The sequence below is a fragment of the Xyrauchen texanus genome, chromosome 27, assembly GCF_025860055.1.
Source record: "Xyrauchen texanus isolate HMW12.3.18 chromosome 27, RBS_HiC_50CHRs, whole genome shotgun sequence".
NCBI classification, from domain to species: domain Eukaryota; kingdom Metazoa; phylum Chordata; class Actinopteri; order Cypriniformes; family Catostomidae; genus Xyrauchen; species Xyrauchen texanus.
The window spans coordinates 7,852,756-7,877,652 of NC_068302.1; the positions used below are offsets into that span (position 1 = coordinate 7,852,756).

Here is a 24,897-nt window from a genome sequence, read left to right on the forward strand (position 1 = left end):
ACACCATCAATGCAGGATGGAACGTTTCAGAGTTGGTATGACAAAGGGCTAAAATGTAAAGACTTATTTATTGATGATATATTCACTTCTTCTGATCAATTAGTGCAGTGATTCTCCCCAGATCAGATTTCTTTAGAATCCTACAAGTAAGACATTATATTAGGCCACTTGTTCCAGAGTTCCCATTGTTACCCATTAACAATCATTTAGACAACTTCCTTTCTCATAATGCATTGGGCAGAGGTTCAACTTCTACCATTCATAATCTGATAGCAGTCCTCTTCCTTGTCTAAACTTAAGAGTGTCTGGGAGGAAGATCTTGGTTGCCTACTTTCAGAAGATACAAGGAGTTAGGTTCTCAAGCAGGTCCACTCCTCATCAATATGTGCTAGGCACTCACTCATTCTATTTAAAGTAGTACACAGAGCCCATATGTCAAAAGTTAAATTATCCCAAATCTACCCAAGGAATTAATCCCCTATGTAACCGATGTGAAATTGAAGATGATACATTAATCCACATGTTCTGGACATGCTCCAACCCTTTCAGTGATCCTCCAATACAGGCTAGATCCTCTCTCTCACTATATATATATATATATATATATATATAGGGGTATTTGTATATGCATTTGTACATATATGTGTATATATGCTGTGACATTTATATATGTTGCTTATTCTCCTAAAGGTCAGCACCGATGGGTTTTCTTTGGAATTGTTGGTGAGTGATGGGAAATTGTAGATGGTAATTTTGTAACAATATAATAAAAAAAACTTTGAAAGAGACTTCACAAAACAAGATGTTTTATCAAATTTAACTACAAGATTAAAACATTTTTTTTTAAATAAACTTGCAAACAAACTTATAAAACAAATGTTGGTAACATTATTAACCCGCTTTGTTTCACTGATGTCTGTTCTAATGAATTTGAAACAGTTTGAGTAATTTTAACAGCTTCACAGGGTAACATGGTTACCTATGTTAATGTGGGACATTGGTTTGAATGGGAACTGGCAATTACACTTGTCAGAGCAGTAAACCACAAGTGGAATTATTTTATTTGCAAAATTAAGCCATCATAGGCTGAAATGTCTCACTAATTGGCCTATACACTTAAATTACTTTTATTTATTTATGAAAAATTATTTATTGCTTAAATGATTGAACCTTGAACCTGCGTGTCTGCTAACCATACAGATCGACCTGGATTCAAGTCCCTTGTAATCATTTGTATTTTTATTTACATTGTTATAACAGCATCCTTTACTTTTCAAATGTTATGCACATGACAGTGTCGTATGTTTATAATGTAACTACCCATGACACTGCCAAAAGATGATCTTTCAGAACAGCACTTTCCTTTTTGTGGAGAGCAAGTACAAATGTCAAATTAACCAATGGGGGAGAATAACTGAGAATAAACTCTTAGAAAGCATGATGCATTTCTTTAGAATCATAATAATTTGGTTTGTTTGGCAAAATCTTTAGATTTTCAATCTTAAATTGGTTTGACAATTAAAAAGCCTCTTAACAATTTTTTTCCAGTAATTCAAGTATTCTCAGAAAATTCAGTATATTATACTGTAATTGCTGGCTGTCAAATTCAGTTACAATTTGTATTGATTAATTTAAAACAATTTTATTAATTGCTTGTATGTATGTGTATGTGTGTTTTACAAAACTGTTTTCATCATATCTGTTAAAAATGCATCATAATCTGCAACAAATTTGTCACTGAATGTCAGTCAGAACAACCACTGGACCAGCATCCCAGCTCTAATAGAATTGTCACTTTGTTGATTTTCAGGTTAATCAAGTAATTATTTATTATTAAGAAATGAAGGCAATAGAAAGTATAATATTGACACATATCAGCCTATGACGTTTTAATGTTGCAAATAAAATAATTCCACTTGCGATTTATGGCTCTTGTAATTGCCAGTTCCCTTTCAAACCAATGTTTAAACCGTTAAAATCACTATTACACAGAGTTGTATTCATTAGAACAGACATCACTGGAAAAAAAGCAGGTTAATAATGATACATTTTGTTTTTATAAAAAAGGCAAGTGAAATTATTTGCATGCACAAGCATATCCCCAGATAAAACGATCCCCAGTTGATCCATAACACCTGTCCAGCTTTGTCCTAACACAAATGTGCGGGCTGGCGCTGTGGTGTGATATCATCGCATACAAAAACATCCCATTTCATTGGCTAGGCATCAACCAATAAAGCGACCTTACTGACTACTCCCCCGCCGAACACTGGTCTTGCTCTCTCCATCAGGATTTTAAAAGTGAGTTTTGTTACAGTTTTTTCGCAAAAGTCAAGTCAAGATATAAAGTTTCAGTGGCAGATTTGAGAGGTTGTAAGTGTCGATTTGTGGTTGAACTGCAAATATGAATTAAAGTACAAAAGTTCATGTAATACAAGTTATGTGAATGTCATTTTACACATTTGTGACTACTCATCTGCAATTGTGAATTCAGAAAACAAGCTTTGAACAATTTTTGGTCAATGCTGAGAAATGTTTATAAATTTTTTTTTAATGCCTATAGAGAAAATTAATGGGGAATCTCTTTTCCGTGCCCGAGCACCCACAGGATCGGCGCCTGTGCTATGTTGTGTTCTGTCTAATGATGTCATTGTATGGACTGTTTGGAGTTTTGAGAGTCATATGACTATGTCAGAGGAACTGGATGCCAATGTACCTATAGGAGGTTCACCTCTGACCCATTTCTGCTGGCCAACTTAGTGTTTTAAAAACATATAATCTTTGAATAATTGCTTTCATGTAGCTGAACAGAAAATTTCTAGAATTTCTAGGGCAGTGGTGGCTCAGTGGTTGAGGCTCAGGGTTACTGACCAGAAGGTCGGGGGTTCAAGCCCCACCACCACCAAGATGCCACTGTTGGGCCCTTGAGCAAGGCACTTAACTCCAGGTTGCTCCGGGGGGATTGTCCCTGTAATAAGTGCACTGTAAGTCGCTTTGGATAAAAGCGTCTGCCAAATGCATAAATGTAAATGTAATGTAATGTAAATGTAATTACTTTTTCGGTTATCTGATTTAGTTCGAGGTTAGATACTCTTTTATTTTCTGTTTCTGTCTTTTGCCTTTGTGTAACGAAGTAGCTGGCAATGGCAAGGACAAACAATATAACAAGACTATTAAACATGAACCAATAACAAGTCAAGACTAATAAACAAAGGAACCAATGGTAACAAGACACAAGAACATGGAGGGAAACATGAAATCACATGACAAGGGAAACGGGAACTAGAATTCCAAAATAACAGACATGAAAACAAAACATGAACAAAAACAAATCATGACATATCCCCCCCTCTAGGGCTGGCTCCAGATGCCCCAAAACAAAAACACTGTGCTCAAGAGGGAACAGGAGGAATATGGGGGGATGGGGGCTGGACCATGGAGCGGAGGCAGGCCTGGACCTTTGAGCAGAGGCTTGCTTATGACATGGCATGGAGCAGTCTGGGGCTTGGCTGTGACATGGAGCAGACTGAGGTCCATCTGTGACATGGCATGGAGCAAAATGAGGTTTGTCTGTGATATGGCATGGAGAAGTCTGGGGCTTGGCTGTGACATGGCATGGAGCAGACTGAGGTTCATCTGTGACATGGCATGGAGCAAAATGAGGTTCGTCTGTGATATGGCATGGAGAAGTCTGTGGCTTGGCTGTGACATGGCATGGGGAAGACTGAGGTTCGGTTGTGACATGGCATGGAGCAGGCTGACTCTGACGTGGCTGTGACATGGCATGGACCAGGCTGACTCTGACGTGACATGGCATGGAGCAGGCTGACTCTGACATGGAGCAGACAGAGGTTCATCTGTGACATGGCATGGAGCAAAATGAGGTTCGTCTGTGATATGGCATGGAGAAGTCTGGGGCATGGCTGTGACATGGCATGGGGCAGAATGAGGTTCGGTTTTGACATGGCATGGAGCAAAATGAGGTTCGTCTGTGATATGGCATGGAGAAGTCTGGGACATGGCTGTGACATGGCATGGGGCAGAATGAGGTTCGGTTGTGACATGGCATGGAGCAGGCTGACTTTGACGTGGCTGTGACACGGCATGGAGCAGGCGGACTCTGTTGTGGCTGTGACATGGCCTGGAGCTGACTCTGGCATAGACAGTGACTCTGGAATGATCTCTATGGTCGTGGGTGTGAACAGAGTCTCGGGAGCGACCTTTGTGGTCGTAGCCATGGACACAGTCTTGTGAATGACCTCTGTGGTCATGAACATGGGCTGAGACTCAGAGACTAAATCCCTTCTCCTTCTCCTCCGTGAGGATGAAGTTGGCAGTGCAGGCTCTGGGACAGACGAGGCTGGCAACGTTGGCTGTTGCAGACATGGGCGTTGGCTCATTGGCCATGGCAGGCATGGGCTCATTGGTAATGACGTGAGATGCTGGCTTGGCTGCCATGACGTGAAACTCTGGCTTGGCTGCCATGACGTGAAACTCTGGCTTGGCGGCCATGATGTGAAACTCTGGCTCTGCGGCGGCCATGTCGAGGAACTGTGGCTTGGCGGTGGCCATGTTCTTTTGCAGAACACAATGAAGATTTGTAGAAGAATATTTCAGATTTCTAGGTCCTTACAATGCAAATGTAAATGGTGATATACCTCCTGATCTGGAATATCTCATGCTTCTGTGTCGACCATTCTGGCTGCCGAGGGAATTCACAGCGGTCATCATCACAGCTGTGTACATCCCCCCACAAGCCGACACAGACCGGGCACTCGGGGAACTGTATGGGAGTATAAGTGAGCAGGAAACCACGCACCCTGAGGCTGCGTTCATTGTTGCCGGGGACTTTAACAAAGCCAACTTCAAAACAATCGCTCCAAAATACCACCAACACATAAAGTTCAACACACGAGGGGACCGGGTTTTAGACCATTGTTACTCTCCTTTCCGGGATGGCTACAAATCCCTCCCCCGCCCCCCATTTGGCAAATCGGACCATTCTTCCATTCTACTTCTACCTGCTTACAGGCAGAAACTAAAACGGGAAGCACCCACCCTCAGAATGATCCAGTGCTGGTCGGACCAATCAGACTCTGCGCTACAAGACTGTTTTGATCACGCGGACTGGGAGATGTTCCGGTCCGCCTCTGATGACGACATCGAGGTTTACGCTGACAGCGTAATGTGTTTCATCAGGAAGTGCGTAGAGGACGTTGTTCCGACCAAAACTATACGGATATACCCCAACCAGAAACCATGGGTTAACGCCGAGGTTCGCGCGGCACTCACTGCGCGGACCTCCGCTTTTAATTCTTCTAACACGGAGGAGCGTAAACAAGCCAGTTATGCCCTCCGTAACACCATCAGTGAAGCCAAACGCCAGTACAGGCACAAACTTGAAGGTCAGTTCAACACCACTGACTCCAGAAGTATGTGGCAGGGAATTAACACAATCACGGACTACAAACGGAATAAAGTCTCCGCCATGAACACCGCTGCATCTCTCCCGGACGAACTTAATACATTTTATGCTCGTTTCGAGGACTACACCACCGCCCTCGCGGAGAGAGCACTCGCGGCTGACGCTACAGAGGCTGATTCACTCTCCGTCTCTGTTGTGGATGTAACCTGATCCTTCCGACGGGTGAACATCCGTAAAGCTGCGGGTCCAGACGGCATTCCGGGCCGCGTCATCAGAGCGTGCGCGAATCAACTGGCTGGTGTTTTTACGGACATTTTCAATCTGTCCCTCTCCCTGTCTGTAGTCCCCACATGCTTTAAAACATCAACCATTGTGCCTGTACCAAAGCAAGCCACAATCACTTGCTTAAATGACTGGCGTCCTGTTGCTCTGACTCCCATCATCAGCAAATGCTTTGAGAGGTTAATCAGAGATCACATCTGCTCTGTTCTGCACCCCTCTTTGGACCCATTGCAGTTTGCCTACCGCAACAACCGCTCCACCGATGATGCCATTGCATCTACAATACACACTGCTCTCTCCCATCTGGAAAAAAGGAACACATATGTGAGATTGCTGTTTGTAGACTACAGCTCAGCATTCAACACCATAGTGCCCTCCAAGCTTGATGAGAAACTCCGGGCTCTGGGCTTAAACAGCTCGCTGTGCAGCTGGATCCTGGATTTCCTGTCAGGCAGACGTCAGGTGGTTAGAATGGGCAGCAACACCTCGTCATCACTGACCCTCAACACTGGAGCCCCACAGGGCTGTGTTCTCAGCCCACTCCTGTATTCCCTGTACACACATGACTGTGTGGCAACACATAGCTCCAATGTCATCATTAAGTTTGCTGACGATACGACGGTGGTAGGTCTGATCACTGACAATGATGAAAGAGCCTACAGAGAGGAGGTGCACACTCTGACACGCTGGTGTCAGGAGCACAACCTCTCCCTCAACGTCAGTAAAACCAAGGAGCTTGTTGTGGACTTCAGGAAGAAAGACGGAGTACACAGTTCCATCACCATCAATGGAGTACCGGTGGAGAGAGTCAGCAGCTTCAAGTTCCTCGGTGTCCACATCACTGAAGAACTCACATGGTCCATCCACACTGAGGCCGTTGTGAAGAAGGCTCACCAGCGCCTCTTCTTCCTGAGACGGCTGAGGAAGTTTGGAATGAACCAACACATCCTCACACGGTTCTACACCAGCACTGTAGAGAGCATCCTGACTGGCTGCATCACCGCCTGGTATGGCAATAGCACCGCTCACAACTGCAAAGCCCTGCAAAGGGTGGTGCGAACTGCCAGGAACATCATCGGAGGTGAGCTTCCCTCCCTCCAGGACATATATAATAGGTGGCGTGTGAAAAAAGCTCGGAGGATCAATAGAGACTCCAGTCACCCGAGTCATGGGCTGTTCTCACTGCTACCATCAGGCAGGCGGTATCGCAGCATCAGGACCCGCACCAGCCGACTACATGATAGCTTTTTCCCCCAAGCAATCAGACTGTTGAACACTTGATCTCTCAGGATCAATAATTAGCACTGCACTTTATTCAGCTATAATCTCACACTGGACTGTCAACATATTCTCCTCAATATACTACTTCATATATATATATATATATATATATATATATATATATATATATATATATATATATATATATATATGAAGTAGTATATATATATACAGGTGAAACTCGAAAAATTAGAATATCGTGCAAAAGTTCATTAATTTCAGTAATTCAACTTAAAAGGTGAAACTAATATATTATATAGACTCATTACAAGCAAAGTAAGATATTTCAAGCCTTTATTTGATTTAATTTTGATGATTATGGCTTACAGCTTATGAAAACCCCAAATTCAGAATCTCAGAATATTAGAATATTACATGAAATCAATAAAAAAAGGATTTTAAATACAGAAATGTCGGCCCTCTGAAAAGTATAATCATGCATACGTACTCAGTACTTGGTTTGGGCCCCTTTTGCATTAATTACTGCCTCAATGCGGCGTGGCATGGATGCTATCAGCCTGTGGCACTGCTGAGGTGTTATGGAAGACCAAGATGCTTCAATAGCGGCCTTCAGCTCTTCTGCATTGTTTGGTCTCATGTCTCTCATCTTTCTCTTAGTAATGCCCCATAGATTCTCTATGGGGTTCAGGTCAGGCGAGTTTGCTGGCCAATCAAGCACAGTAATACCATGGTCATTGAACCAGGTTTTGGTACTTTTGGCAGTGTGGGCAGGTGCCAAGTCCTGCTGGAACATGAAGTCAGCATCTCCATAAAGCTTGTCTGCTGAAGGAAGCATGAAGTGCTCTAAAATGTCCCGGTAGACGGCTGCGTTGACTCTGGACTTAATAAAGCACAGTGGACCAACACCAGCCGATGACATGGCTCCCCAAACCAACACAGACTGTGGAAACTTCACACTGGACTTCAAGCATCTTGGATTGTGTGCCTCTCCATTCTTCCTCCAGACTCTGGGAACTTGGTTTCCAAATGAGATGCAAAATTTGCTCTCATCAGAAAAGAGGACTTTGGACCACTGAGCAACAGACCAGTTCTTTTTTTCTTTAGCCCAGGTAAGACGCTTCTGACGTTGTTTGTTGTTCAGGAGCGGCTTGACAAGAGGAATACGACATTTGAAGCCTCAGTCCACTCCTTGTGAAGCTCCCCACACATTTGAATGGCCATTTCCTGACAATCCTCTCCAGGCTACGGTCATCCCTGCTGCTTGTGCACCTTTTTCTTCCACACTTTTCCCTTCCACTTAACTTTCTATTAATGTGCTTTGATACAGCACTTTGAGAACATCCAACTTCTTTTGCAATTACCTTTTGAGGCTTTCCCTCCTTGTGGAGGGTGTCAATGATGGTTTTCTGCACAACTGTCAGGTCAGCAGTCTTCCCCATGATTGTGAATTCAACTGAACCAGACTGAGAGACCATTTAAAGGCTCAGGAACCCTTTGCAGGTGTTTAGCTGATTAGAGTGTGACACTTTGAGCCTACAATACTGAACCTTTTCACAATATTCTAATTTTCTGAGATTCTGAATTTGGGGTTTTCATAAGCTGTAAGCCATAATCATCAAAATTATATCAAATAAAGGCTTGAAATATCTTACTTTGCTTGTAATGAGTCTATATAATATATTAGTTTCACCTTTTAAGTTGAATTACTGAAATTAATGAACTTTTGCATGATATTCTAATTTTTCGAAGTTTCACCTGTATATATATATATATATATATATATATATATATATATATTTCATATACTCCTTACTTATTGTATTGCATATTGTGTATTCTATATTGTGTGTATTGTATATAATTATCGTGTTGTGTAAGTATGTGTACATTTGATATGTAAATTGTGTTGTGTAAATATGTTGTTTACTGTAATTGGTATATGTCTCGTCACTGTCATGACTGCTATGTTGCGCGGAACTGCATACAAGAATTTCACCTACTGTTGCACTTGTGTACATGGTAGTGTGACAATAAAGTGATTTGATTTGATTTGAAAAATCACATAATAGTGATCCATATGAATCCGTACCTTCAGAAACGGTATGATAGATGTGGATGTGGAAGGTCTGATCATCATTCACTTGCATTGTATGGACGTACTGAGCTGAGACATTCTTCAGAAATCACCTTTTCAGCAAGTACAATTTTGCCCCCAGTCTTTTTTGGGTCAAAAATAGTGGCGAAAACTCTGAAATCTCTGTGCAAATTGAGTGAGCCGATATAAAAGATAAATATTAGGGTCAAAGACCGAGAGAGTTAGAGAGACTCAGAGAAGAAGTTGAAATACCAGCAGGATAAAACATCACTTTAGATTTTCATAATAGATCCTAACAAAAACAGATTACATGGGTCTCATGGGTACCACTGCACTGCTGGAGAAAAGGTCACATAGACTAATCCCCAAATATTTCTCCAGCACTTTAATTTGCTTATCTTTGGCTGCTCTTGAAGCATTTCATGCCAAATCTTGTTGTGCTGATGCTTATGACACACTGAATAAAAACCTTGCCTTTTGACTTCCTTTGAAATCAGATACATCTATGACGCCATGAGCACTTTATGCTCTGAGTCTCATGAGACGCAGGATTTCTGAGGCTGTCTGGAATAGAAACGTTCCACAAATAAGGTATCCAAAAGAGCCTGGATCACTTAATTTGTTCTTTTTCAACAAACAGTCAGTGAAACAAGGCGCTAGAAGGAATATTCCAGGTTCAATTCAAGTTAAGCTCAATCAACAGCATTTGTGGGATAGTGAAAAGCTCAGACGAATCCACCAGCATCCTTGTCCTTTGTGCCAAGAACAATGTTTGATTTTTTCCACAAAAAAAATCAAATAAAAATGCAGCATAATATAAAAGAGGGCTGAAATGTAGTTTCATTGAGTGATGTTGTAATACTACGGAAGCCCTGAACTGCAAGGTGAATTTTTTTTATTTTTTATAATTGTGTCTCAGTTCCTTCCTGAGCCTAAGTCTTACATTTTTTCTCTCTTCAAATTATTATTTTTTTCTCAAATTTGTTTTTTCTCTTCAAAAAAAGGAATGCGGTACCAACCTTGGCCACCAGGTGCCACTATCAATAAACATATAATCTTATGCTTTTAATGCTTTCTCTTAAATATTTCACCTTTTTGATAAACTGGGTGGAAAATGTGATACAATTATATTTAAAATGTAGTTTCTTAAACGTCTCTTTCAATCTCTGAAAGTATCTCCCGTTATATCTCCATTGCAGTCGTCTGGTTGAATGTGCGTTTAGTCTACTGACTCATACATTAACATTAACATTACCATGAACCCCTAACACCCGAGAATGAATCAAGTTGCTAAACTACTAATAATTAAAACTATTAAATGTAAAATTTGACCATAATTTTATAAATACATGTTTTAATAAAAATCCCCCCCCCCCCCCCGGCGGAACCCGGGGAACGATTCTATAGGTGATTTCTCACCCCTAACCAATTGGGATGAGTATTTTACATCGGCGTAACCGTCTAGCTCATGTTTAGACAGACCAACAATATTTGGACATTCTTCATCTGGAACTCTTCACTTCTGCAGTAGACAGTGTGTTTCAAAAGCATAGACAACTTGTTATATTAAAATATATTATTATAATTAAATTTCACCATGAAAGTCTACACATGACATATAGCAACAGAGAAAGCATTAAAAGCATAAGATTACATGTTGACTGATCGTGGCGCCTGGTGGTCAAGGTTGGTACCGCATTCCTTTTTTGAAGAGAAAAAAACATATTTTGAAGAGAGAAAAAAATGTAAGACTTAGGCTCAGGAAGGAATTGAGACAAATTATATATATATATATATATATATATATATATATATATATATATATATATATATATATATATATATATATTTTTTTTTCCACTGTGCGGTTCAGGGCTTCCATATAATACATATAGAGTGCAATTGATAACAAATACAGGCACATTCAAACACACAGAACACACAAACAGAATGACCTGAATTGACTTTTATGACATCACTTTATTTCAAAACAAAAGAACAATTGAGAAAAAGTGAAAATGATGTTGCCACGATCAGAGTAATTTAGAGAATGATACATTTACATGATTCCTTTTAAAAGCTTAATGTATATGATTTCTTTGGTGTAAATAATCCATGAAACCATCATCAAAACAAGGCTTTGGAGCCATATAAACAGCGCTGGCATTGGCATGGGACTGCAATAACTTAAGAGTCAGAGGACAATGAAAAAAGACAAGAGCTCTTTAGAAGCAAAGGATTGTGGATCCTGCCGCTGTGAAATTTTATGACATATAATATTTACAACATGTAATCTATGAACAATAACAAACACATACTGTATATTAAATGCATTGGACTTTGGGTTGTCTAACGGGTAAAGATACTAGTAATCTTCTGCTGTAGTTATTAATAGAGGATAAAATGCAGAGGTTATTTCTGGGAATGCATATTTGTTTGTCATCTCTTGCTTCTACATTATTTAAAAACTCAATAAATCCATGATAACATTAAAACATAAAAAAAAAAAAAAACGTATATCAAAAGGAAGCTAAACAAAAGGATACATACATAGACATATACATACAACATGTGTACGGTTATAATTATTTGTACAAAATCGTTTAATTATGCACCCATACACCATTACAAATGTGATATGTGCAAAGTAAGGTGATGTTGCTTAGGTTCACTTTATTCTAGTTTGGCTGGTCTCTTAGTTTTTTGAACCCCACTGTATGTTGATGATACTGAGACCACCATTTAAAATCTGGGATTCTCTTATATGAATTGGCGAATTAACAAAGATTTCGGATTTTGATTAATTTCAAACAAAGACAGGTTATGACATAGAATTAACAAGGAATATTTAAGACTCTTACACTAAATCAGATATTACAAATTTGAGACATCAAGTCCTGTACAGCACATGGGTCGACACTTGAGCCGAAAGTGTCATTGAAGCACCATGAAAGGACGTGGTTGCTTCAGCAATTGCTTTTTTCATGTCACATTTGCTATTTATGACACTATCAGTTTAAGGTTAAAGGTTTAGTGTAGAGTCATTGGTTTGGTTGATTTAATAGTTTATAGAGCATTATCCTTAAAAAGCTATCTGTTTGGGAGGACATTTAAATCTATTTTAGCGCCACACAGTGGACATTTCACCTCGGAAATGGAAGCGTAGATGATAATTCTCGCAGAGGACTCATAGTAAGCATTTGCATTACGTCATTCATTCATATTATTCAGACATCTCACCCAATCATGGTCTAGCCTATGCCTTATAAGGTACTACAGCTGTGTCTCATTGTTGCTTTCACCCACCTCCACCCCAACTCCACCAGTTTAGGTCCCGTCCTGCTGTAGGAGTAAGCTCTGATGTTCGAGTGACAATCCTGATCTCTAACTCATGTTATTCCATACTATCGAGTTCTCTGAGAGAATATGTGTAACGCACCACATAATAGCATTTTGAAAATTTTTATGAGATCAGGCCGGTTTTATTAGAACGGAATGCTGTTCAAATAAAACTGAAGCATTGGACAAGCTGTTATCATCTTATTATCATCTTAATTATCAGCTGATCCTTTTTTATGACATTCAAAGACCAAAAATTATCATGCCACCCAAAATCAAAGCCACTAAAATCAATATTGCACAAATAAAATGACAATTACCTGAAACACCAAAAGCTGTTTGCCTTATAGCAATATATTGCTTTTCACCAAAAAAATAAAAAAACATTTGTTTTGCCAAGCTTGTTCATTTCTGCATTTTCAGTATTTTCTTGAATGCGAGAGCAAGATCAATCAAAATACTGTAGTTTTACACATTTCCCATCAAATATCTACTCAGTTTACTTAACCTGTTGATACGCAGCCCCTTTTTGAGCACAAACCATGGAAATGACATACCTGAACTTAAATGGTTGTATTTACTGGAGCCTTTGGAGTATGAACACATCTTTTGAAAGAAATTTGGGCTTTATTTCTCAAGTTTCAGAATTAATATATGTTGTTATTTTTTAAAATTAGAGAACTATGAAGTTTATAGTAATGGAAATATTTTGTGCGGAACATGTTTTATAATCTAAAAAATACAATAATAAAAGTGCCAAGACAACCCAGAAATACAATGTTCTCAGAGCCACAAGTCCAAAGAAGTTATGTTTCAAATTTGAAGATGATCTAACATAAAATGAGGTTCCTGCAAGCTTTATTCTCTGTAAAATCGCTGGAAGTGTACAGAGTACAATTAAGGCTCCGCCTTTCAAGACGACACAAAATCTGACGGCACTGCTTGACTATTATGAATAAAACTATGCCGCATTTTTAAAAATAGACTTTGGAGACACGCTCATTTTGTTTGTTTTCATTTGTACTCCTGGCACAAATAACTAAATTGCTGTTTCTGGAGCATTGCTATCGTGAAACAGAGATCGGATATCAATGTTGAACCCTTAGACCTTTGAAAAGATGTATAATTTGTTAACATTAATTACATTTATAGATGGTAAATTATATATTAAATGTAAGCAGAGTGACGTCACCACCGCGTGCGGGGGAATTGCATATCAACAGGTTAATTAATACATGACTTGTTTAGCACAAAGATAACTAATATTGGGATTATCAAGCTGTATAGCCAGAGGGGAAATTGCTCCCCCAGCTGAGCCTGGTTTCTCCTAAGGTTTTTTCTCAACTAACTAACATCTTATGGAGTTTTGGGTTCCTTGCAACAGTCACCTTAGGCTTGCTCACTGGGGGCCTAGAGAAAAATCATTTTTAATGCATTATTTTTAATGACATATTCCAATAAAACTGTTCAGTGAGGACTTAAAAACAATTAAAGGAATAGTTATCCAAAAAAATAAAATTCCTTAATTTTCACTTTCTTTCTTCTGCAGAACACAAACAAAGATTTTTTTTTAAAACTTTGAAACTACAAAAGCATATAAAGGCCGCATAAAAGTAATCCACATGACTCCAGTGGTTACATTTAAATCTTCAGAAGCAATATGATGGGTGTGGTTGAGAAACAGATCAATATTTAAGTCATTATTTTATCAATCTTACTTTCACTTTCACATTCTTCTGCTTTTGGCAAAATTCTTCATGCATATCGCCACCTACTGGGCAGATAGGAGAATTTATAGTAAAAAAAGGACTTAAATATTGATCTGTATCTCACATTTATCATATTGCTTCTGAAGATATATATTTAACCACTGGAGTCTTATAAAATACTTTTATCCTGCCTTTATGTGCTTTTTGGACCTTCAAAATCTTAGTATCATTGTGAGGACATACAGAGCTGAAACATTCTTCTAAAAACCTTTGTTTGTGTTCAGCAGAAGAAAGTAAGTCATACACATCTGGGATGGCATGAGGGTAAAGAGTAAAATTTGGGTGAACTAACCTTTTAAGACATTACAAACATTACAGCATGATTTTCTGTAAAATTATTTTTAAACAGTGTGTATTTTAAAAAGTGCTATAAAAATAAAAATGACTTCACTTGATTTGACAAATTACCTAGAGGTGTCGATTTTGTTCTTTTAAACATATGGGATGGAAATGCTGCTTTGTTCACAAATAGTTTTTCCAATGTTTTGCATAAATTCAATTCACAACTAAGAATAGAAACATAGCAATGGTCAATTCTACTTCATCCCTTCAATCTATACTAATCAAAAATGTGCACAGACACTAAATGGCCAAATGTAACCTATGTGGACATGACAACCTCTTCTAATTAACAGGTTTGGCTATTCCAGTAATTCCAGTAAAAACCAATCTTAATGCTTCGCCATACAATGGCATTGTGGCAATAATGTGGGTGTGCTCTTTTCTGTTCCAGCAGGATAATGCCCCTGTACACAAAGCAAGGCCCATCTAAACAAATGCTTTACTGAGTCTTACTAGAGATGCTTGACTGGCACAAAGCCCAGACCTGAAAGCACTGAACAACTTTGGGATGAATTGAATGAACTGCCTGGACAGGCTCTTGTGTCTGAAAACCCCACAGCCATGTTCCAACATATAATGGAAAGCCTTCCCAGAAGAGTGGAAGTTGTTAGGGTTGACCAATCCCTATTAATGTCAGTGGTTATGGGTGGTGTTTAGGTGTCCACATACGTTTGGCCATATAGTGTACCTGTATTTCCTATATTCCACAGGACACATGTTCAGCACAACAGCACTCCTGAAAGTGTTGTTTCAGCATTCCACTATCACAAAATACTCCTTTTAAAGATGGCCGCATGTGCATACAATTCTGACACATCCATGGATCCAATGATGGAACCAACCACTATTGATCTCCAAGCTTAGTTCATTTCACAAACAAGCAAATGGCGCCCACCATTTAAATTTTTACACAGATTTACTGTATCTTTAGAGTTAAGTGTATTGCAATGCCTGTGGTTTGTGATTCAGAGTTTTGCTGCCTGTAGTTTAAGAGTTGAGTGGTGGTTTGTATGCCATTTCATGGTCCATTTCATTGTCCTTGCAAGGAAGCAAATGCCCTTGTTTCCAAAAGTGTCTCTCAAAAGTCCACTCAGAATCACCACATTACAGAGAGGGACGTGGAGGTGGCCGGTCTGGAGGCGGAGGGAGGGCTTGAGGGGGTGGAGGCAAGGAGGAAGTAGGCGATGGTGGATAAGAGGGCGGAGATGTGGGTGGAGAACAGAAGAAGTTGTTAGTAGATGAAGCCCAGACAGGGGGTGGAGAATAGGATGGTGGAGGGGTATTGGGTGGGGATGGAGTGATAGCATGGGGAGGTGGGGTGGAAGGCAGGGGAGGTAAACTGGAGGAGAGGGAGGCTGGTGGACTGCGAGGTGGAGGGGGCAGCTGGCCCTGAGGAGGGGGTGGGTTGTGGGTTCGTTGTGGGGTGTAGATGGGTGAAGAGTGGTTGTAGGATGGATACTGGGGAAGATGACTGGACTTGATGCGAGTGAAGTTCATACAGCGACCCTAAAAACATTAATAAAAAAAACGTTAGAATGAACAAGCTATTTTGGAATTCAAACATAGACGTTTCACATATTCTGAAGAAAATATGACTGTTGCTTGCCCATGTAAAACTCGCCGTCACAGCACTAGGGTGTTCTTAGTTATCCTCACATATTGCTATATGGTTTCTAGTGTGTTTTGGGTGTTACTACTTTGGTTCCTTATTTGCCAAAGTGGCTAAGACATTCCAAAAAAACTGCAGTAGTTCACGACTTATGATTGAAAACTCTAAAGCTTTAGGTTATGGCTATTGCCTAAGACATCTTGAGGAAAAGCATATAAGCCCACTAATCTGATACCAATTTTTGGAACAACTGAACTGAAATTGTGTTCTCAGAGCTTGCAGAATAAAAATAACATTGACTGGCAAACATTCACATGGAATTTGACATTTAAAAAAAAAAATGCATTTTTTCCCTGAGTTTGAAAGGAAATTAGCCTTTCTGCGCAAAATCTTAAAAAACCTGTTCCCCTTCTGTCACTCACTTGACGTTGTGTCGAATGAAGTGACACAAGGGGTCTTCCTGGGATGCCAAATGTACCTCTGAACCTGAGAAAAGGCCAATGTCAAGTGGGCAGATAGAATTTGCATGCCCCACCCCAGACAAACGGGTATAAAGGGAAGCGGGGCAGCGAGTCTCAGTCAGAATCTTTCTTCGGAGCCACTAAGTGTCGCTCCCTGGATGTTCTCCTCCCTAGCCTTCTGGCCTGCGAATTCAATGAAGCAATTCACGGCCAGACCCACTACGAGTCACAGGTGCTCTGTACTGGGGTCGGGCTCCACAGGCTTAGTTCCCTTCTCAAGCAAACTCCCCGTGATGTATATCCCGTGGTACGGTCCCCCGCTGACCCAGTTGCCATGCTGTAGAGTACCCCCTCATTAGGCTTGGCCTACCACCGCGCCATTCCCACGTACGGCTTCACAACCCTCGTGGCATATTTGCCACATGTTACCTCCCCCTAGATTGGGCAGGATGTGGCCTCCACAGGGTCTTTTTCCCCTGAAAGAATAGGACCGGGAAAGACCGCCTTCCCCGATGCATCTGATAGCGTTAAGATAGCCCCAGCCGCTCACGTCCTATGTGAGAGATCTAGTGAGAGAAAAGACCGAGGCTGCCGGGCTTGCTCCCATGCTAGTCATGTAGCACCTATTACCCCCCAGGGGTGCGGGGATCCTAAGGTCTGTATGTGACATCTCTTTGGGGGCGTTGGGGAGGGCTACGTGCAGCCGACATGGTTGCCTCTAGCACGCAGTAGCCTGATTGCACCTGTCTCGACAGTTTAAGTAACACAGTCAGTGTGTGGCGTTTTTAGATGGGACCCCTTGTGTCACTGCATTCGACACAACGTTGAGTGAGTGACAGAAGGGGAACGTCATGGTTACTATTGTTACCTCCGTTCCCCGAGGGAAGGAACGAGACGTTGTGTCTCTCCTGCCACAGCACTAGACCTACCACTGTAAGGTCTAGGTCCACCTTATTTTCGGCTCCTCAGTGCAAAATCCTGACTGACACTCACTGCCCCGCTTCACTTTATACCCGTATGTCCGGGGTGGGGCATGCAAATTCTGTCTGCCAACTTGACATTAGCCTTTTCTCAGGTTCAGTGATACATTTGGCATCCCAGGAAGACCCCTTGTGTCACTTCATTCGACACAATGTCTCGTTCCTTCCTTCGGGGAACGGAGGTTACAACAGTAACCATGACTTTTATAACCAACCCTATTGGACAGGATGTTTGACATGTGCAACAAACAACATTTTTCAATTGTGTGTTGCAACTGGAAAATGCAACAATTTCTGGTGCTGGTTGAAAGTATTGGAAACTGGTTTGCTGCTGGCTTGGTGTGTGTGTGTGTGTGTGTGGGGGGTCAGTCTCCTGTATCTATGAAATCCAGACAGGTTTTTTTGATACAAATGCAAGCTGTTGGTTGTTTACCAGAAACACTCAGAGGAAATTAGAGAGCTCCCAGTTTCCTGTTAACTAATGAAAAACTAACCCCCTTCTGCCCCAAAGACACATGCACGCACACACACACACACACACACACACACATATATTAGGCTACATTCACACCGCAGCTGAATGTGGCTCAAATCTGATTTTCTGCTTAAATAAGATTTTTTTCTACAGCTGTTTACATGCCATTTTAAATGAAGCCCTTATCAGATGCTGGTCTGAACAGCCTACACTCCTAAACTAATCTGCGTGTATATAGGAAACACTGGCATGTTCATGTAACTGAATGATGATTAGATATTTGTAGCTCCAAAATCAAATAAAAGAAACATAAATGTAATCCATATGACTCCAGTGGTTAAATCCATGTGTTCAGAAGCAATATAGTAGGCATTGGTGAGAAATAGATTCAATTTTAAGTCATTTTGTTTTTACCCTAAATCTTCACTTTCACTTTTACATCTGAAAGTGAAAGTGGAGATTTAGAATAAAAAAGACTTAAATACTGATCAAACTCTTCCTGATAGAACTCTTTCTTAGGCATCCATTTAATGTGTCACAAAGCTTTTGTATTGTTTTTGAAGATGTGGTATAGCAAGACATAGGAGATTCATTTATGGTTCTTTTATCCTGTTTGAAACTTGAGAGCTTTTCATCACTGTTTACTTTCATAGGGGAAAAAGCAGCATGAACATTCTTCAGAACATCTCAATTTGTTTCCCATGAAAAAATGCCTGACATGTTGGACCGATATTAGGATGAATAAACAATGACAGAATTTTCATTTTAGGGTTAACTTACTAACATTTACACCACACAACCATCTCCTTAGGTGTGATAATGCTTAATGCTGTTGCTTCGGTTGCATCTTTATTCCGTTAATGTAATAAGGCACACTTATACAAGCTTCTCTTTGTCTCTCTCTCTCTTCTCTCTCTCAAACGTAGCCAGGACTACAGCCAGCTGTACTCCTACTTGATTTTCCAATCATCAGTCCATACAACTTTCCTTACTAAACATGCACATGATTACACTCATACTATTTCCTGAAACACAACATCTGAAGATCCTGTCCATCTGTTTTGACAGATAGCTATACACCTGATTAAAATGCATTATCATTTGCTCTTAGAAACAGATCCATGTAATTCAGTGCAGCAATATATATTTTTTAGATTATACAATAGCTTCAGATAGCTTGACCACAGTGCATGGTTGCTTGTAGTAATTCAGCTTGAAGTGAAGCCTGGTTTTGTTTTGATTTTAATTTTAAATTAAAGATGACTGGATCCAATCTAACCCCCACTGAAATGTATGATGACAGTTGCCATGTAAACCAAGATACACAACCACTGAACTCACGTCATACTAATATGAAGAATCTGGGTCAGACCCCACAATTCCTTGAGGTTCTGATATTAATCCAACAAAACACACGCATTCACTAGAATGCTGCTGAAAGGTTTTTGCAATGGCTGAAAATTTGAACGCATTTCATATAGCACAGTCCTGAAATGGCTTTACTTCAGGGAACAGATTTTAAAACTTTTATTGAAAAGTGTAAACATATAAGAAAGTAATAAAAGTATCAAACTAACAAGGAACTATGCTTCAAACCACAGATGGAATGCTGTAGTTCCAACGACTCAAATTTGTGATGCTATTTGCGAATGTTCATTGGAACTACGATTTCGGGAAACACCAATGTTGGTAAGATGGAACCTGCGACTATAGTTGGCTAATGATGCTTTTGGGAAACACACCCTTGTATAGCATTTAGAACAGGGGTGGGGAACCCTGCTCCCGGAGGGCCACAGTCAGTCTGCAGAGTTTAGCTCCAACACTAATCAAACTCACCAGCCCTTAAATCTTTCAAGTAATCAAGACCATGATTAGTTTCCTCAGGTTTGTCTAATTAGGGTTGGAGCTAAATTCTGCAGGACAGTGGTTCCCCACCCTTGATTTAGAAGAACGGTCATGGAGTGCTTTGGTGTGAGTGGTTATAGGTGAATATGGCTATGTTCAGATTTTTTCTCGAATCAGATCTTTTCAGGCAGACTGTCCACACTATTAATCGCAAGTGATCAAATCAAATTTGCACATTCAGACATAACCAACCTATCCGCATGGGTTGCTTTGGTAACGACGTAGGCGTACCCACGGTTTCGATGCTTTCAAAATAGTTGCATCATCTCGCTCTCCAAATAAGCGCCCTGTCCAGTCGCGGTGCAGAACTCCTCCGTCACAGAAGAAAAACTCAGCGACGGAGGAGACTGGTAAATATTGTGATGTTCCGTGCTGTAGTCACCGATTGTTGACGTCATCATTGTGTGACCATTTGAAATCCGAATTGAGCAGCCAGAGCGTCCGGACTGAGACGCATCTGAATAAAATCACTGGTTTGAATCAGATTACATGTGTTTTTATTGCTGTCCAGACTGTCAAAAACTCATCTGGATACAATCTGGATATGCAAAAAATCAGATTTTTAGTGGCAGTCTGAACAAGACCTAAGTCCTTAACTGAAAAATGATCATAGCTTTCAAAGAAATATTTGCAAAGCCCCCAAAAGGTTTGCTTGGCTCCCTCTGCCTTCTGTGCCCTATTTTATAAGCATATTTTAAAGCTTCAGATGTTGGAAACCTCGGATGGTTTTGCCAGACAACAACATCCCTATCTGGCAGAATATCTTTCTGTGTTTGATTTATGACTCACAGCTGTTTGCCTTGTGTTACGTACTGCATATTCACCCATCATAGATTTAACCACTACGGCACCAATTGTCTGAAATGTTGGCATTATCATTTTGCCGCATATACGTAATTGCAATTCTAACCCCATTTTGTTTACATTTTCTAGACTTTATTTTATTATAATTATAATATTTATACTTGGTATGCAGTTAAATAACTTGAGAAGCACGGTTATCCTGTGTTGAAATTCAGTATTTCCTATTGAAACAGGAAATTTGGGCAAGAAAAGTCAATTATCTTTAGTTTACATCACAGTCAGGATTTGGTAGGTTGACAGTGGTTTTAAGGGGAGGGACATACAGTACTCATTGTAGAGTGCATTTGATTGGACAACAAACTGTGTAGTGCAATATTTTCCTGGAAGATGGAGACTGTTCATTTAAAACGCACATGTCGCAGCATGATCACTCAGGAAGTCGGCATGGTGATTCGGGTACCCTAGGATTAGTGACATTATGTCGACTAACTGACAAGTGCAATCTCTTATAAGATGTTTGCATCGGCTCTGATGAGATTACTTTCCCATGTTATGCACTGGAAAGCTTGTTGCATCATCGGTATGGGAGACCTGGGTTCGGATCCAACATTGAAACCAGGAAGTGATTTTGTTTGCATAATTAGTGATGAGCGAGATTCGGTGGATGCATTTTCCCCTTTAACATTATAATTTTACTCCACTGATGGTTAGGTTTAAGTTTTGGTTTTAGGTGGGGGGGTACAGTTTATAAAATATGCATTTCTATTCACTGTTACAGCCTGTATAGCTGAAAACAACTCGCTTCACATCTTGCTTTTGGCACCCCAACATGGACATTTCACCCCCGAAAATGGTGCTCAATCGTGCCTATACGGCCAACAACAATTACCACTTTGGCAACTGGGGGTAGAGTTTAAAATTTCGGTACTACTGACCAATTTCAGCTAAAGAAAAGTCAGCTTACTGTTTACGATTTTACTGTGAGATCAGCTTGCTTATCTGCATATTTGCTACAGGTTAATTTTGTGACTACTAGCATATAGATGGCCTCAAAGCTAAACATGGACTAAAAGTCGCAAAACTCCAATTTTGATTTAACAGGGTCTCTTTTTAAGTGCATTTTACAAACAATGAAAGTACAATGAATATGACTGTACCATGGGGTTCTTTGATAAAATACATGTTTCCATCTGATACCACAGTACCATGTCACCATACTTTTTTGTAAGGATTGTTTAGATTCTCAGTCATCTAGGTCATCAATGAATGTGTTGTTGCAATTATTCTGAAACATCTTGATGTGTTTTCCCATTTTGTGAAGATCCAAGTTACATCAGCAGTTGAAGGTTTTAACCTTAAACTGAGATCACAATCACTGCTGTACTAGACACCCCCACGCTCTTCAGGGGTTCTGATAAAGCAATGAAATTCAGGTTAGATTTAAGCCACATGTACTGTATACCAGGTGTAATGTTGCCAAAAGTACTGGTACTTTGGTACCAAGTCGATACTAAAATAAAAAAGTTGTAACGATACCAGTGTTTCTTCAGTACCAGTAGTAGCCATCAATCCGGTACCAGCACAGTACGGCTGACACACGACAGCTTTGAAATGCTCACAGGCTTATTTTGAATACATGCTCTGTTACTCATTTTCCAATGAAATGGACAATTAATCAAATTCAAATCATGACATTATTAAACCGCTAAAGGCAGCAATCTTACTGTGGATGAGCTGCGTACTTTAAATAAATCTGACCGTTCATCCACTAAATACTCCACAGACACTGAGAATCATTCACGTTTTATGAGATGACAGAGCAGATCACTTATCCATTGTGAACCACGCAGCACATGTAAAATATATATTTATATAATTAAATCACAGCATTTGCCATTAATCTTAGCTCAGCTTTATTTATATTGCATTTAAAACAACAGAGTTGACCAAAGTGCGTCACAGTAATACAATTTACAACATAACAACATTTCAAAATTACCACATACACAAACACTAGTAATCTAAAATACAAACACTCCAAAACTGTGTCCTACATTTCATTGGTCAGATTTAAAGGCAAGTGTAAACAGATGAGATTTCAGACTTGAAGGTGCGTACACACTGCCAGCGACTTTATCGCTGCAGGTCGCCAGTGGCTGGCGGTGAAGTCGCTAGTGGGTGTTCCCACTACTGGTTGCCTAGTAACGTTTATAAATGACATTCACGGATGTCATTCCATTGCTGTTGACAGCGAATCTCTTATCTTGCCACTAAAAACAAACATTTTGGAGGGAAAAGACTAAATATAAATGGAATCAGTACATAAAATGCTTTATATCAAAGATGAATGAGAAACAAAGCGTGCTGTTTGCCAGAGCGGCTGTTTATCTGCGCGTAAAATGCAAATGCTGTTCTGTCTGGGTCCATAAAATCCCCGCGATCTCAGATACACCTTTCCACGCAGTATTTTTCTTAAAAATGTCCTTGTACGTGGGAAGAGACATATCATAGAGCACTGGAAAATTTCTAACAGCAAGAATTAGCCTTTCATCCATTTTTCCGTTACTGCAGGAGCTGAGAGAGAAAGAGAGAAGGATCACGTGAGCTCTCCCGTCGTCTCTCCTATTGGCTGTCGCTTCCGTTAGTCGCTCCAAAGTTGAAAGGTGCGTACACACTGCCAGCGACATCGCGCGCGACAGCGACTCAATACCATTCATTTTCAATGCGAGCACAGCGACTTCCGGCGACACGAGCTGTCGCGACCGTTGGCGCTAGATGTGGGCGTGTCCAGCGACGCGACAAAGTTGAGAAAAGTTCAACTTAATAACTAAACTGGTGTGTTAAATAGTACATTCAAATATTAGCATATTTTTGCTGTGGTATCAAAATTGGTATCAAGAACCGTGAAATTTCACTGGTATCGGTACCGACTGCTGACATTTTTTTTACCGGGACAACACTAACCAGGAGGATGTATACAGACTTTGTAATGTGGCATAAATGTTTTCACATTTACAATTTATAACATGGACAAATGTTGTATATTTATTTTCATGAACATCTGCCAGGAAACAAAATGCATGTTGACTGACAAACTGGCTTGTTCAAGTGCTCCTGCCTACTCCTCAAACCTGTGTTGCATCTCTGCCATAATTTTTTTTTTTATTCTTCAAGTTCTGCCATTTTTTCAACTTGTAGGCATGGGACATGTGACAGCTAATAATTGTGATGTGGTCGAGCGTCTGTCCGGAGAGAGGAAAAGCGGTAAGGGCGCTTAAACCTGAGCAAGATTATGTCTAACACCTGCCTCTAATTCCAGTGACCATATGGGAGAGTGGCATATAAATGGCCACACGACCAGCAGTCTCGTGGTAGCTGATGTGTTTACGTTCGTGAAGCTAATGAGTTTGAGTGCCTACGTACCTCTGAGGCTGTTGAGTTTGTGAAGCTGTAAAGCATTGAAGTGGCCGATTAAAAGCCTTACCTGAGTCTGGAAAAACCCACTTCCCTGTGTCCTCCTTCCTTTCTGTTCTGTTTGTCCTACACATACGCTATTCTATCCTGTTCGTGATGCCAATTTGTATCGGGGGAGTTAACTTGTAGGGTGTACTAATGCAAGACTACCTTGGAAGACTGAGTAAAGAAAGGATCTTTGTCCCCGCCCCCCAGTACATTTAGTCTCTGTACACACAAATGTTTTCTTCTACCTTACTGTGCTCAACACTAAAGGAATTGGAAAGGTAGGATTCAGGTGTGTATGTACAATATGGTGGCTTCCTGAAGTGTACAGTGTATTATGTGTGAGGTGCTGTAGGAGTCTGGCCTTGTATACCCCAACCTCCCCAAATGTAATAAAGTAAGTGAGATGCTCCTACTCCAAGGTAATACACAGGCAAAACACATAGATTTAACAACTTGACAGTATTTATTTTCTCTTTTTTCTTTAGGTCTGTTTTGTTCTCTGAAGAATTTGGATTGAAGATATCAAACGTGAACAAAATGTATCAATGAAATAAAAAGTTCAATAAAATGAACGATTTGTCTGTGTCACCCTTTTAGCTGTTAAAGTGTCAATACTCAAAGTCAGTTAATTTCTCACAAAATAGGCAAAATACAATAGAACCACTCAAATGATCACCCAATTGATTCAGTTGTTCAGTCAAAACACT

The 24,897-nt window shown here is 40.2% G+C and overlaps 1 protein-coding gene across 2 annotated transcripts in view; it reads right to left on the minus strand.

Annotated features, from left to right (window-relative positions):
* Positions 1–11,010: 11,010 nt before the first annotated feature.
* The window catches only part of LOC127620710 (anthrax toxin receptor 1-like), an 85,110-nt gene continuing 71,223 nt past the window's right edge, over positions 11,011–24,897 (minus strand). For both annotated transcript variants that reach the window (XM_052093907.1, XM_052093906.1), the window contains exon 19: positions 11,011–16,000. In XM_052093907.1, coding sequence (XP_051949867.1) covers positions 15,599–16,000 — 402 coding nt within the window. In that variant the 3' untranslated portion in view covers positions 11,011–15,598. The remainder of the gene's footprint in view (positions 16,001–24,897) is intronic.